The sequence below is a fragment of the Filicampus tigris genome, chromosome 11 (genome assembly GCF_054856515.1).
Source record: "Filicampus tigris isolate MCC_2025a chromosome 11, RoL_Ftig_1.0, whole genome shotgun sequence".
NCBI lineage: Eukaryota > Metazoa > Chordata > Actinopteri > Syngnathiformes > Syngnathidae > Filicampus > Filicampus tigris.
In genome coordinates, this window is record NC_141227.1 from 3449382 (window position 1) to 3463375 (window position 13994).

General features: G+C 39.3%; 2 protein-coding genes across 3 annotated transcripts in view; both read right to left on the reverse strand.

Annotated features, from left to right (window-relative positions):
• The window catches only part of shtn1 (shootin 1), a 35403-nt gene extending 34349 nt beyond the window's left edge, over window positions 1–1054 (reverse strand). For both annotated transcript variants that reach the window (XM_086045026.1, XM_086045025.1), the window contains exon 1: window positions 915–1054. In XM_086045026.1, coding sequence (XP_085901152.1) covers window positions 915–1053 — 139 coding nt within the window. In that variant the 5' untranslated portion in view covers window position 1054. The remainder of the gene's footprint in view (window positions 1–914) is intronic.
• A 748-nt stretch (window positions 1055–1802) lies between these two features.
• Window positions 1803–13994, reverse strand: part of atp6v1ba (ATPase, H+ transporting, lysosomal, V1 subunit B, member a) — a 42353-nt gene continuing 30161 nt past the window's right edge. The window contains exons 10-14 of the mRNA XM_086045455.1: window positions 8428–8578; window positions 6500–6582; window positions 6303–6407; window positions 4716–4845; window positions 1803–2786 (exon numbers count right to left, since the gene is read on the reverse strand). Of these exons, the coding sequence (XP_085901581.1) occupies window positions 2644–2786; window positions 4716–4845; window positions 6303–6407; window positions 6500–6582; window positions 8428–8578 (612 nt within the window). The 3' untranslated portion in view covers window positions 1803–2643. The remainder of the gene's footprint in view (window positions 2787–4715; window positions 4846–6302; window positions 6408–6499; window positions 6583–8427; window positions 8579–13994) is intronic.

The window sequence follows — 13994 nt, forward strand, 5'->3', positions numbered from 1 at the left end:
GGGCCGGAATCGAACTCACGACCTTTAAACTGTGAGGCAGACATTCTAGCTAGTCGCCCGCCGTGCTGCGCTGCATAGAATATATTCTTGAAAAAAATGTTTGAGTTTACTTCCACTTAAATCTTTAGTGTAGGGTGGTCTGTGTAGTATCATTATTATTAGCATTGGGGGGCAAAAAAAGGCAAACATAAGGCTTTCTACATCAGGACGGAAGAGGCATAAATTGTCTTACAGTGCCGTAGTGATTTTGATTCCTCGGGTTATGAGTAGCTCCGTTACTAAGCAAGGGGACGTAACCCGAATTCGTACAGTATGTAAATCACAATTGACACGCTACTAATCTTTGCTAATCAGAGTCAAAGTAAGGTACATATTTTTAAAATAGATAAATAAAACACTCCTACGCCACTAATCAAAATAACAATAACATACTTTAAGTGAATCATTGCGTGTCGTTCGTAACCTCGAGACCGTATGTCGTAAGCCAAGATCCGCTTCTACTACTGGTGTTTAATAGAATTGTATGTAACCACATTGTCATTTATTTAAAAAAAAAAAGTCTTCTCGCTGAGCTACAGGCTTGTAAATTATTTTCAAAGGCCTAACATATCCTGTATGCTGAATGTCACAAGCTGGACTCTCATTCCAAAGTACAGTATGTTGCAGAAAAACCCCTCAAGCCGGTTCTCCTTTTTGGCATGTAAAACGAATGCATATCATATAACGATGTATGCACACAAGTGTATAGGATAAAGTAGCTTGTACTGTATAATAAACTAAACTAGGATGTAATTTAACAATACACCTTGCAGCAATGAGTCCAGTAGGTGCTACGTATGAAATAAATCAAATTTCTTCTTTTAAGAACAAACTACTTTACACGTAACGAGCTGGTCGTCTCACAACAGGCCTACCTTTGTTTGCCAATTCAGCAATTAATTTCTTTTTTTCAGACTCTTCGGAAGCCATACGTCTTTTTTTATTTAGAGCAGGAAGTGAACGTAGTGACACACCTGTACACTTTCTAGTCCACGCACGAACGCAGCGCTTCATATTAACGTCACGCACGCTCGCGCGACACAACTACAGTAGGCTATATCAACGTAACGCAGTTATTTATTTGAAAGAAAATGTTATATTCATTTACGTGCACATCTCAATAAATGTGAAGAAATATTAATTCATACGATTAGCTGCACAGAGTAAATAAATAAAAAACTAATCCACCACCTTGAGATATATTACATGAAAATGATTTTTTAGACAGAAATTAAGTAGGAATTTGCCTTAATTCACTGCCATGGACAGTGATACAGTACTGTACTTGTCAACAATGCATGTTAACTGGGAGGGCAGGCGGTGAATGAGTCAAACGTATGTTCATGTTAAAAAGAACTGTAGATAATCAGTTTCATTGTCTGAGTTTAATCTATTGAAATTACTTGTAATGAGAGGTGTTGTCTATTGTAATTTGAGATGCCCCTCTTTACTTAGTCCCCCAAGGTCATTTCTTGTGCTTTTCGTAGCTTTAATTCAAACTAATACTGATATATACTTGCTAAAACAAACACCCAATTGTTTTTTGTCTATGTGACATGTTTGCCCTGAATGCATGTATGCATTTAAATTGGTTCTTTAACAGACAATTGGATGTATTGAGTTAAATATTTTTCCTGAGAGAAAAAGAAAAAAACCTATAAATAAAAAACAACAGATGTCACAGAATGAAGCGCGAATGTGAAAGATGGCCGACATGAATGTGCTGAAGAGGTTCCATAGCAAAGGTCGGTAATAAATAGTACTCATAATTTAAGTTAGTTTATTTCTGTTCACAAAACTCAAGAAACAATTATGATTACACAACAAATTTGTTTTTGCTGACTAATGGGAATGTTCAATATAATCCTATACTTTTACAACACAAACTAAACAACAAAGCACTAATAATGTAAACATCCATGATATAGTTAGTATGAGGGCCGAAAAATTACGTACAGCATGATCGCCACCTGCCTTACATGAACATGGTTCACACTGACGGCTTTGAGTGTTCATGTGATTGATGAATCTGAGCGCAAGGATACCATTCAGTTTATACAACATACATGGAACCGAACATTCTTCACTGTGAAATGCTTTGTGACATTGGGTCAAAAAAATAGTGTGTGTGTGTGTACATGTATATATGTATATATATGTATATATGTATATATATGTATATATGTATATATATATATATATATATATATATATATATATATATATATATATATATATATATATTTTTTTTTTTTAAGGAGAATCCAGCAAGGTTACAGATATGATCACATTTCTTTGCAATAAAGAACAATACAACCACAGATACTTTTCATACACCACATACTTTGGACAGAGAAATACTACAGTACACCGACATAAATTTACTACTGTGATCTTGTGGTGCAAGAGAAGAGTATTTTAGGTACGTGGATATCATGGGAGATGACCTTGGGGAAAGGAAGTAAGCTTTGAGATCAGGTGTGCTCAACAACATTCATCTCCATGCCACAAGGTAAGAGGGCGGAAGACTGCTGTCATCATAGAGGGAGGAGGATGTTGTAAGAAGATGAGATGACAAAGAACCACAAAATTTCTTTTGGCGCCTCAGTGGCGAGGAGCAGACTCCCTGGGATAAAACTCGGCCAAAGTGCTCTGAGGAATCCTCTTCAACATCTCCTTGGGGAAGATTCGGAGCAGCTGCCAGCCGATGTCCAAAGTTTCATACACCGTCCTGTTGTCGTATGGGCCTGAGGGACACAGCAAAATGCTATACATTCAAACTGTACAGCCTTAGTTCATCAAAACATTCCTTTTGCCGCACTTTCAACATCCCGGACGAGACAGCTGCAAGACCTGCATGGATTGGTGTCGGGCAGGCGCCGTAGGTGGCCAAGGCAACGGAAAGAATAGAGGGTTCTGCAGCGATGGGGTATGGCTAGGCTAAGGTAAATGCTAACCACTCAAACGCCGCTGCCGAGCCTCTCTACGTCTGGCGCCAGATCCGTAAAACACCAAACGGGTGATCTGGAACAACAACTAACGGGAAATCGCTAAATTCGGGACCGGGGTGTCCCGATATGAGCTTTTTTCACTTCCAACACAATACCGATATTGCGGCATCGTCCAATACGATATCAGCAGGAATGATACATGGTTTACTTTTTTTTTTTTAGTATGTATTGTTCGAAGAGAGCAGATCAATTTACGCTATTAATACAAATAACAGCAACGGTTAGGTATGAGAAAATATGAGCCATTTATTCCAAATATTTGGGTTCCATAAATTCAACCTCAAACACGAGAATGTACTGAACTTGTATAAAATAAATGCAAAATAAATTAGGGCTGTGATCTAGACAGTTTTTGGTTACAACTCAAGATTGAGTATTGTACTGGTATCGGTCTGAAAAAAAAAAGTGGTATCGAAAATCACTATTAAATACAGTAAAAGCACAAATGTTTAAAAAACGGTGAAATAGAGAGGATGTTTTTGCTTTTGCCTGCCTATGAGATTGCATGTGTCTTTACTTCATTATGTCAGTGTTGAAGAGTACACAAGAAGACCCCGATCTCAAGGCATTCTGTGGGGTACATGCAGAGGCTACAGTATGGTGTTAGATTTGTGCTACAATTACAAGCATGTAAAAGTACATTTGGAGCGCAAGTGCACAAGAAACGTTTTCCATGAGCCTAGTGCACCGGGTGCTCGTGTGCTAACCCGAAGAAGCTGCCGAACCAGTGAAGACATGTACGCGCGCATTGCACGCACTTCGTGTGTGTGGAGTACGTGCGGTGATAGCAAGTGTGGCTTAACTTTAGATTAGAATGTGCCAACTCAAATGACTAAAGACAAGCCCCCTGACAAGTTCAATTTAACCTGAGACGATGGGTCAGTTGAATTTAATCCGCTCCAACGGAGCAATATTTCATGTTTTTTTTTTCTTTTCTTTTTTTTTTTTTATCACTTGGATGGTGTCAACCGTGAATGAAGATTAACGTAATGGAATCAACGCTACTGCTTTGGGGTAACATCTTTACATTATTGGGAGTATGGATGTAAACATTACATTACAATGTACACTTCATTAGTGTACATTGTTTGAAAATATTTTTTTCTACGAGATATTTGGAATTCTATTTTTTCTCTGGATATGTGTTTTTTACTGTAGTTTTTCTTTACCCAAAATTGGACACAATATTGCAGATGGAGGCCTTGTCGGTGGTCTTCAGTTTCTAGGAGAGCTGACTGGTTTACTGACACACTTGAACTTATTTTGATTAGGTAAAATAAAATTCAATAATTATCAATAGCGACTGATATGAAATACTTATAGCGCGAGACCTATTTCAGACATTTCTCCCAGTTCAATTTTGCAGAAATGCAGAAATTATTTGCTTATTATATGCATGGTATAGAAATGTACGTCGATGTGGAGAAATATTTGGAGCAATAATGAGATGTACGTTTTCCAGACTGGATATTGTCAGGCTTCATAACTGAAGGTAATTAACAGTGACATTTAAAGAACACGTTTTTTGCAGACTTTACCGATTTTAAAAACATGTCAGGAAAAAATGACATGGTATCTCAACATTTATAGCTAGCAACACCACTGTTGTTAACGCATGAATACAACAAATTAAGTGGGGATTTCATTTGTTTCGAATCCACTCACCCTGGGCAATGAAGTTCTTTTCAAATTTCTGTAGGAATTCAAGGTAGAGCAGATCATCAGAAGTGAGGGCTTCTTCTCCCACAACAGCCTTCATGGCCTGAACATCCTTGCCAATAGCATAGCAGGCATACTAAAAATGGCAGAGTATATTAAAAGAAAATTAATGGCGTTTAAAAAAAAGGTCAGAATGTTGCAATGAAAAACAAACAAACCACAAAAAACACCAGAATGCTGTCAGTCGGGATGTGCGCGACTAGTCGTTTAACCGTCTAAGATTTATTCAACGTTTAGTATTTTACTAGTCGCTTAAATGCTGCATTAGTGCAAATTGTTCCTCAAGCCTCTGCCTTGGCCTCTGTAAACAAGCTGAGCACCAAGAGAGAGAATTGCTCCCCTCCCCCCCGCCTACACGCACACATAGTAGGGGGCGGGGACACTAAGTTTGGGGAAGAAAAGTACATCAAGTATTTTGATGCAGCAGATGACAACAAGGTCGTCTGTAGGCTTTGTAAGCATGAACTCGCTTACAACCACTCTCCCCGAACGATGAGAAACCACATCTAAAGTAAATCTCGATGTGAACCAGCAGGTCGATGGCGGCGGGGCCAGTCAGACGAGCATGAGAGCGTTTGTTCCAGCCTGGCGCTGCGATGCTCACCGCACAGCAAAGATTACCCAACTCATTTGTAAAATGACGCGATATGCTGCCGCTTTCTTTTGTTGAGGGCAAACGAAAAATTCTAAAAAAAAAAAAATGTTTTCGAGAGTAGCCATAACCAAATGAAAGAGGATCGAGATACTACGAGCGTTTGAGCGGGTCAGCTATGTGGCCAATGCCTTAACTACAGACGGATGGGCGTCCATAGCCACCGAATCTTACATGACTATGACGTGTATAACGTATGTGGACGAAGGACATCTCCGCAGCTGTGTGCGTCATGCGCCTTGGAGGAAAGGCACGCAGCTGAAAACTTGGCTGCTCTCCTGCGGAGTGTGATTGGTACGTGGGCACTAGAAAATAAAGTCATCGCCTGTGTGCATGGTAATGGCGCTAACATGGTGCTGGCGAATGAGATCATAAATGCCATGCATTGCATTGGCAAATGTATCAGAAATGTATTTCTCTTTCAATTGTTCACTTTTATTCAGTCAGTTGTTGTTACATCAATAGAATTTAAATTAACAAACTGTCCTGGATGTTTGGGCTAAAATAGCCCCTACTGTAAATACACAAAACATTTGCATTTTAAACTTTGAATTCAATGTATTCAATTTCAAGTTTTCTTACTTATTAACTAGTCGCAAATAAAATTTGCTGTCAGTTCCTTCTGATGTTTTCAATCAAAGCTTTAGCACACTCTTTAAAACTGTTTATAGGGACTAGAAAGAACCAAGAAATAGCAATGCAATTACATTGTTGTAATAAAATAGAGCAAGAGTTGTTTTTCAAGGCTGAAGTGTGTAAGAAAACGCACAATACAGAAAACAACTCTATTTTCCTCAAGTTGCTGCTTTTCCCTGAAGTGAACCTTAGTCTTACTGTAAACTGTATAATACTGTAAAAGAGACTACAATAGAACATTTTACCAGCTGGTTTGAGACATCAGCATGGTCCTTCCTGGTCATACCCTCGCCAATGGCTGACTTCATCAAACGGGACAAAGAGGGTAAAACATTGATGGGTGGGTAAATCTGCAAGACAAACATATTTGGAATATGAATTAAAGAAAAACTTTAAATTGACCGACATCAGATATTTTTTTAAGGGCATCTGGCCAACCTACCTGTCGGTTGTGCAGCTGCCTGTCGACATAAACCTGACCTTCAGTAATGTATCCCGTCAGATCAGGAATTGGATGGGTGATGTCTTTGAGAGGAAGGAAAAATGTGGAATGTCAGAAAAAAAAAAAAAAAGAAAAAAAAAACCCCAACGTCTTATTTGTTTCAACGATGGAATATATGATCAAACTAGCTATTTTTATTTGTACAATTTCATGTTCATAGTGAAACGAAGACTTAAAAATCAGTGATAAAATCAGTTCAGAGCAAGCATTTCAACAAAGCCAAATATAGAACATAAAAATGCATACTTCACCTTTCGAGTACCCATTTCTAACACCTTCACTCTAAATCAAGCGCAGAGAATCACTAGGAAACCAGCGGTGTTCAAGTAAAGGTTAACACACTCACCCACCTGCAATGCTGTAATGGGGTATGAGTGTGCACTACATACCGCGGTTGCTATGGTAACTTCAGGCATCAAAAATGTCTTTTGTAAGCCCATTTCTGATGCTTACAATTTTTTGCTTGATGATAGACCATTGGTTCAATTCCAAAAATGAGTAACCCACATGACATATTCTTTATAGAGGAAATTATTGTGACCGTCAAGATCCTTGTATGAAAAATGAATGGACAAAGATGTCCACAGACACACCCCACCAGAACCTTGTACAAATTAGTCCCAGAAGAGTGAAACCTATAATAGCTATAAAAGGGGGACACCACCATGTAGTATTACATTTTCACAGAACTGCCAAATGTTATGGATTGTCCGTATTTTGCTAGGGAAAAGAATAATTCCAACTTTTTCCAACCGTGATGCTGATTGTTCCGGATGTTTAATAGAAAATCAGCATCCAACATTATCACCAGTAGGGCACCATGCCAGGCCACCAAGACACTGGTTAGTCCACCTTTCACAAATATAAAGGCTTTTTACAAAATTTTGCCGGTCCGTGATACATCATTCAACAATCGTAATTGTCTGTCCGTCATGTTACTTTAATCACGCTTCCGTCAGTAAACGTCAAAGGTCCGCCAATCCCTCAATCCAGGAAAATCAAAATGTTCAACAGACGAAAAATCCATCCATTCATTATCTGAACCGATTTGATTAAAATGGCAAATGGAGCGCACTATGTACATCGTAATGTGTCGGCTTGCTTCCGTCTGTGCTTAGTCTTTTTAAATTTTTTTTTAATAGTTTCCAGTCATCCAATGTAAGCAAAACGGGCGTCCGTCAATGAAGGACAGACTGACCGGTCTGTCGATCGGACGGATTTGCCCACCTCTGTAAATGAATGCGATGAAATTAACACTACATCGTTATAAAAAATAAACATTTTTAAACGTTTTTAGTACAATAATTACTCTGCACTTAAAATGTGTCCATGCTTAAACTATTTAATCCAATCTATGAACAATGTTATTTGTAAAATAGAGTACACTTTAGGTTTTGACTTTTGAGATCTAATTAATGTGATTTAACAGACTTGCTTCATTTACTACATTTGAAAATGGAATTGGTAAAAAGCCAATTCATCCATGTATACAGATATTTTTGATGATGGTCATCTACTTTGAGTCGGGCTGTATCTTTGTGCACCATTACAAGGTTGTTGCAATAAATACATTAAAATGACAAATACTGAAGCCATAATTTATTAACAATTATGACAAAGGAATGATTGTGTTGTGCATTTGAACAGTATATTATTTTTTATCCTATTACTGTACATAATACACTGCAATAACCGGCACATGGTAATGTTCTTGACAAAATGTAAAAAAAAAAGAAGGAAATAAAGACACATTGTTATGGAAGTTAAGTTCTGTAGTTTGGCAGCTCTGTTTTCATCAAAGAACAGGAAGCAGTGTCCCAGTAATTTTGTCAATAAAGAATATACATACGCTTCTGTTTAAGTCTTACCGTCATTAGGCATTGTGAGAATGGGGATCTGGGTGATGGAGCCATTCCTGCCCTCTACTCGTCCAGCACGTTCATAGATGGTGGCCAAGTCAGTGTACATGTAACCAGGGAAGCCTCGACGTCCAGGCACCTCTTCTCTGGCAGCAGACACCTAAAGGGTGGATGATAGACGGGTAGGAGGTAAGTGTGAGGGCCACATGAAAACAATTTTCAATCTCAGACCACTGGATTGTAGTCACAAGGACAGAAAAACAAAATGAAATGTAATAAGAAATTCTCAAGATGTCTATAGAGCCAGCAAGGCTCCAGGATGAGTTACAATACAATACAATACAAATGTATTTATACAGCGCATTTTATAACAGCTGCCAGATGTTAGGAAGTGCTACATTTCTCCATGCTTGGCTACTCCATAAAAGCACAATCACTTGCATACACAAATACATTTCATCAGCAGATGCAAACGCAATAAACACGTAGCTGAAATTATAATGGTTAAAATGAGCATGAAAATGACCAGAGTAGTAGACTTGATTACATTAGCGGTTTTCTTACTGGACTATCTTAAAAGAGCATCAAACAGCTGCGGTTCATTCAAAAAGCTGCAGCTCAGGTTCTAACCACAACAAAGAGATCAGAAAATATTACTCCTGTCCTAACGGCTTTACACTGGCTCCCATTTTAATATTCTGCTACTGCTCTATAAATCACTGAATGGTCTGGGTCCTGACTATATTAAATAAATGCTGATTGAATATAAACCCTGTAGTCTGCCACCTTGGGTCAAGTAGTGGAACCCGGTGACCAAAGTAGACACGGTGACGCTGCATTTAGCTGTTATGCTGCACAAAAATCAGCCCCGAGTGTAAATGCTGTCAAATGCAGTTTAAAAACTTCCCCCCCCCCCCTCAAACATTTGATTAAAGTCCTCTAAACAATTTAAAATCATTTTTTTCCCTTTTATATATTTTAGAAAGCCAGTTTTACTTCTTAGTTTTAAATGTTTTCAAAGTTTGCTGTTAATGTGTTAAAAATTTGTCAACATACATTCGATTCATTTTTGTGAACTAGTCTTGTTTTCTCTGCTTTGCTTTTGAATGTTGTTAACTGCTGTCTTTGTAAATGCTTGTAGGTGTTGTGTCTTTGCTTGTGTGGCGCACATTGAGTTGCCTTGTGTGTGAAAGGTGCTATATGAATAGAACTGCCTTGCCTTGGCAGAGAACCATTCAAATGACAAACCATTACTAATATACGCTGACTTGCACTAGTTATGTGGGCACAGTTTTGTATGGTGTTGGACACATTTCTTTCTTGTTGATTTGTCAACAGAATCATCAGTCCTTTACAACAACAGAATTGCTAGAAAAAGTACCCCAAGTTGTTTGTTTCTTGTTGACTGCTAACATACAGTAGCTTAAAACGCAGTATCGCGTTGCCCTCCCCTTCTTTGTTGACTTAATTGACAAGTATGCATTAACAGCTGGGTGGAATGACACATCCACTAATGGAAATTAGATATAAATTTGAAGTGTTCTATATTTTCATTCTTTTTAAAATGTTCATCTTAAAGTGGAAGTCCTAAACCTAAACTTATTTTTCTCAAGAATATGTTCCCGGCAGGCCCACTAGTTGAAACATGGCGTTCTGATTAATTTTGCGTTTGTGGAATATAAATTAAGCAGCAAAATGCACTCATTTTTAGCCATCTCTGGGGGAGGCCATTTTGTCTTCTGTCAACTGAAAATGACATCACAACTGCTCACAGCGACCAATCACGGCTGACCTGTTTTCTGAATCTGAGCCGTGATTGGTCGTTGTGTGCAGTTGTGATGTCATTGTCAGTCGACAGAAGACAAAATGGCCGCCCCCAGAGATGGCTAAAAACGAGTGGATTAACACTTATTCCGCAAACGCAATATTTATCAGAATGCCCGTTTCAACTAGTGGGCTTGCATAGAACATATTCTTGAAAATAAAATGTTTGCGTTGACTTAATTAAGTTGAGACTTAATATAGAGGTGGGGACACAGTCGATGTCTGACACCAAATAAAACAAAAACCCAGAGAGTATAAATAAATAAATAAGTAAAGTCTCTCTTTTTAGTTGGAAACATCTGACCTCATCAACCGCCGAGCTTTACAAGGAAAACTACTGCTACTTACCGCTTCCCCTGTTAACCCTTCTCTTTTCTTTCCTTTGCTTGTTCTGGGAAGTCAGATCCCTGCTACTCACCCTTTTGTATCCCAGTCATAATCCTTTTATGTTGTGCAGTTTGCTTGTCAATACACTGGCAGCACAATTCCAGGTTTTAACGGTGCATTTGTGATTACCTCAACCTTGACCTGTGTCGTGTGTACGCAGCTAAGAGTCGAATTGCTTGGTGTGTAGTTCAGCACATACAAAGAGCCTTGAGGGAAATAACATAGCATATTCCTATTCAGGCATGTAAAGGTTGAATCTTCAATTGACATGTATTTAGCCCTCATCCCCAACATCAACCTGTGACTCCAAGGATAAATGGCTTGAATTTACTAGTTTTCCCTTTGCTCTGAATTCACTTGACTTTGGAACAACAACAACAAAAAAAAGTCTATTTTTTATTTGGTCATTTTTTTCCGAGGTCTTCAAACAGAATGGCATACGTTCCCCGCGCCCCCTCCCGTTATGTGCCACTTTAAAAAATTGGCATCGCTTGACTCTGCAATAGTAAGTCTTAGCTTTAATTCAAGAACATTTTGCTTGACTTCAGTCACTCGTTAACGGCAAATGATTTTCTACGAATAACACTTATGTTTACGTTTTTTTCTGAATTCAAAACAATATCTTCCATTCACAGTATTTGTATGCATTCAGGGTGGCGCGGTGGTCGACTGGTTAGCGCGTCCGCCTCACAGTTCAGAGGTCGTTGGTTCCATCCCGGCTTCGGCCTCCCTGTGTGGAGTTTGCATGTTCTCCCCATGCCTGCGTGGGTTTTCTCCGGGAACTCAGATTTCCTCCCACATTCCAAAAACACGCATGGTAAGTTGATTGGACACTCTAAATTGCCCCTGGGTGTGATTGTGAGTGTGGATGTTTGTTTGCCTCTTATATGCCCGGCGATTGGCTGGCAACCAATTCGGAGTGTCCCCCTCCTACTGCCCAAAGACAGCTGGGATAGGCGCCAGCACGCCCGCGACCCTTGTGAGGATAAGCGGTATCGATAATGGATGGATGGATCCATTCATCCATTGTTTACACCGCTTATCCTCATCAGGGTCACGGATATGCTTGAGCTTATTTGAATAATACTGCATTTACTCATTTAACATGTGACCGTGATTAAGCCTTTACATCTGTACACAATGATTAAAGTAACATTTTAACTAGTAACCCACGTTTCCCACTACGGTAAAACATCAAAAACAAAGAAGTGCAGAGATGGAGGCATACTAAAAGGTGGGTGGCAATGGCTCCGTCAGGTTGCTCAACGTTATTGTGCCAAACAAAAGGCTGCAAAAAGTGTGACCGCAAGCAACGTGGTAAAAAAATAAATGTGTACTGTGCTGCTTGTTGGTATAAAGGATTATTGTAAGAAGAAGCTCAGAGGAGACAAATATAGAACTGGGATTGATTATCTAATTCTACATTACATATTTGCAACCAAATTAATTGCTGTGCGGAAAAAAATTATCTCAAGTTACCGAAAGAACACTCACTAATGTTGTCAAAAGTATTGATACCTACACGCCGTATCCAAATCCGATATTAATATGTTATGGTATTGTTACTCCAGTGCGCGTGCCCGCAGCATCCACCGCGCACACTGCAAGCAGAGCAGCCTATTCGGCAGACAGCCTCCGGCAGTCAGGAGAGTAGAGCTGCCATTATTAGCCGACTAATCATGACGACGATCAAAATCATCCATCCATCCCTCCAGTATCCATTAACAATTCATTTTAATAGTTTATGTAAACCTCCCTTTCATAGCAGTACGGCGGTGACAAACGAGTAGCGAAAAAGGAAGCACGTTGTGGCTGGTCCCCGCTTTCATTTCTGACATAAGCACAGTCGTGTCTGCCAGCCAGCTGCAGATAGCACACACAGACAACGGGTGCGTCTGATGGACATATTGTAGCGTCTACTGTGGATTAGTCAGCAAACTCACGTTTATTATTAAAACCAAAACACACTTTTTTGATACCCGCGGTTCACATCGAACACCAAGGCAACGTGCTACCACACAATCACTTGCGACTACGCACAGTATTGCGTTTATGAACTCGGACATCTCAGCACTCAAAGTAACATGGCAATTTTGCCACAAACACTGAAGGGCAACACTTAACCATAAAAGAGTAAGACATAACTACATAACTAGGTCTTTTAATTTACAGTGCTTAAAAAAAATATATATATATATATGTGTGTGTGTGTGTGTGTGTGTTCCTCCTAGGGCTGGACCGATAATTCAATATCAATATGTATCGCGATTGACACGTGCACGATAAATAGAAAATGTCTTCAATAAAACGTTTGAGAAAACAAATTTAGAAAACAAACTTGATTGCAGCATGGTGCGTGATGTAGGCGGCGCGCATCTGCCTCCAAACACGTAGAAGTTAAACCAACGAAGAAGAAGCCGCTAAACCGACAAATAAGAAGCATTTAAACCAACGAAGAAGAAGCAGCTAACCCGACGGAGCATGCGTGCTGACCGGCCAGCCGTAACTTCGTTCAAATAAATGACCGGTCGACTCAGTACAACTCTTACAATAAAATGATATTTTGCATGACAACCCGATTAAACATTTTCCGATGGAGACATGGTATACACGTAAAGGAGCTCCCTGTCTTTACTCCGTTTAAAAACATGTCAGGAATGCTGGTACAAGCTGCAAAGTTTAATACAAGTTGAATGGACTATCATCTTAATCGTCTGTATTAATCATTTGTACATACCTTAAAGAATTCAAGCTGTAAACTACCGATGGTCACATAAGAGCACCTGCTTGCTGGTGCAATTATGCTGCGATTAACATGTGATCCCATAAGTCGACTAATCGCGACTACTGTTGGCGATTAGTCGACTAGTAAAATGATTTGGTTTGTGGCAGCCCTGCAGGAGAGCACTCACATTGACCCCACTTGCAGTTCTATGTTTTACTGCTGCTAAATATAGCCAGTGCATCAGTGGAAGGAGGGCCAACCAGCCAGTCTTTTCATGTTAATAAAAATATTTTTCATGCCTTTTTAAAAAGTCTTTGTACGTTTTTTATCCCCGCGGTATCCAAACGGTATCAAATATCGAGAAGTATGCTGGCATTGCTGGGTATCGATAGAGTTTGAAATTTTAGCATCCTACCACAAATACACAGAAAGTGAACGACAGAATGTAGTTATAGGAAAGTGCATAAAGTGCAGTGGCGTTACATAGTGGAGATGCTTCTTTAACAGCCTGGTGACAAAAAAAAATAGTCAAAAATAAAGATGCAGATACCATTAACTCATTCACTGGCAGACAGGCGGCTCCTAAAGCCCTATTCGCTCTGAACTTGCAGCACGGCGTTGTCATGTGTATGTGGTGAAT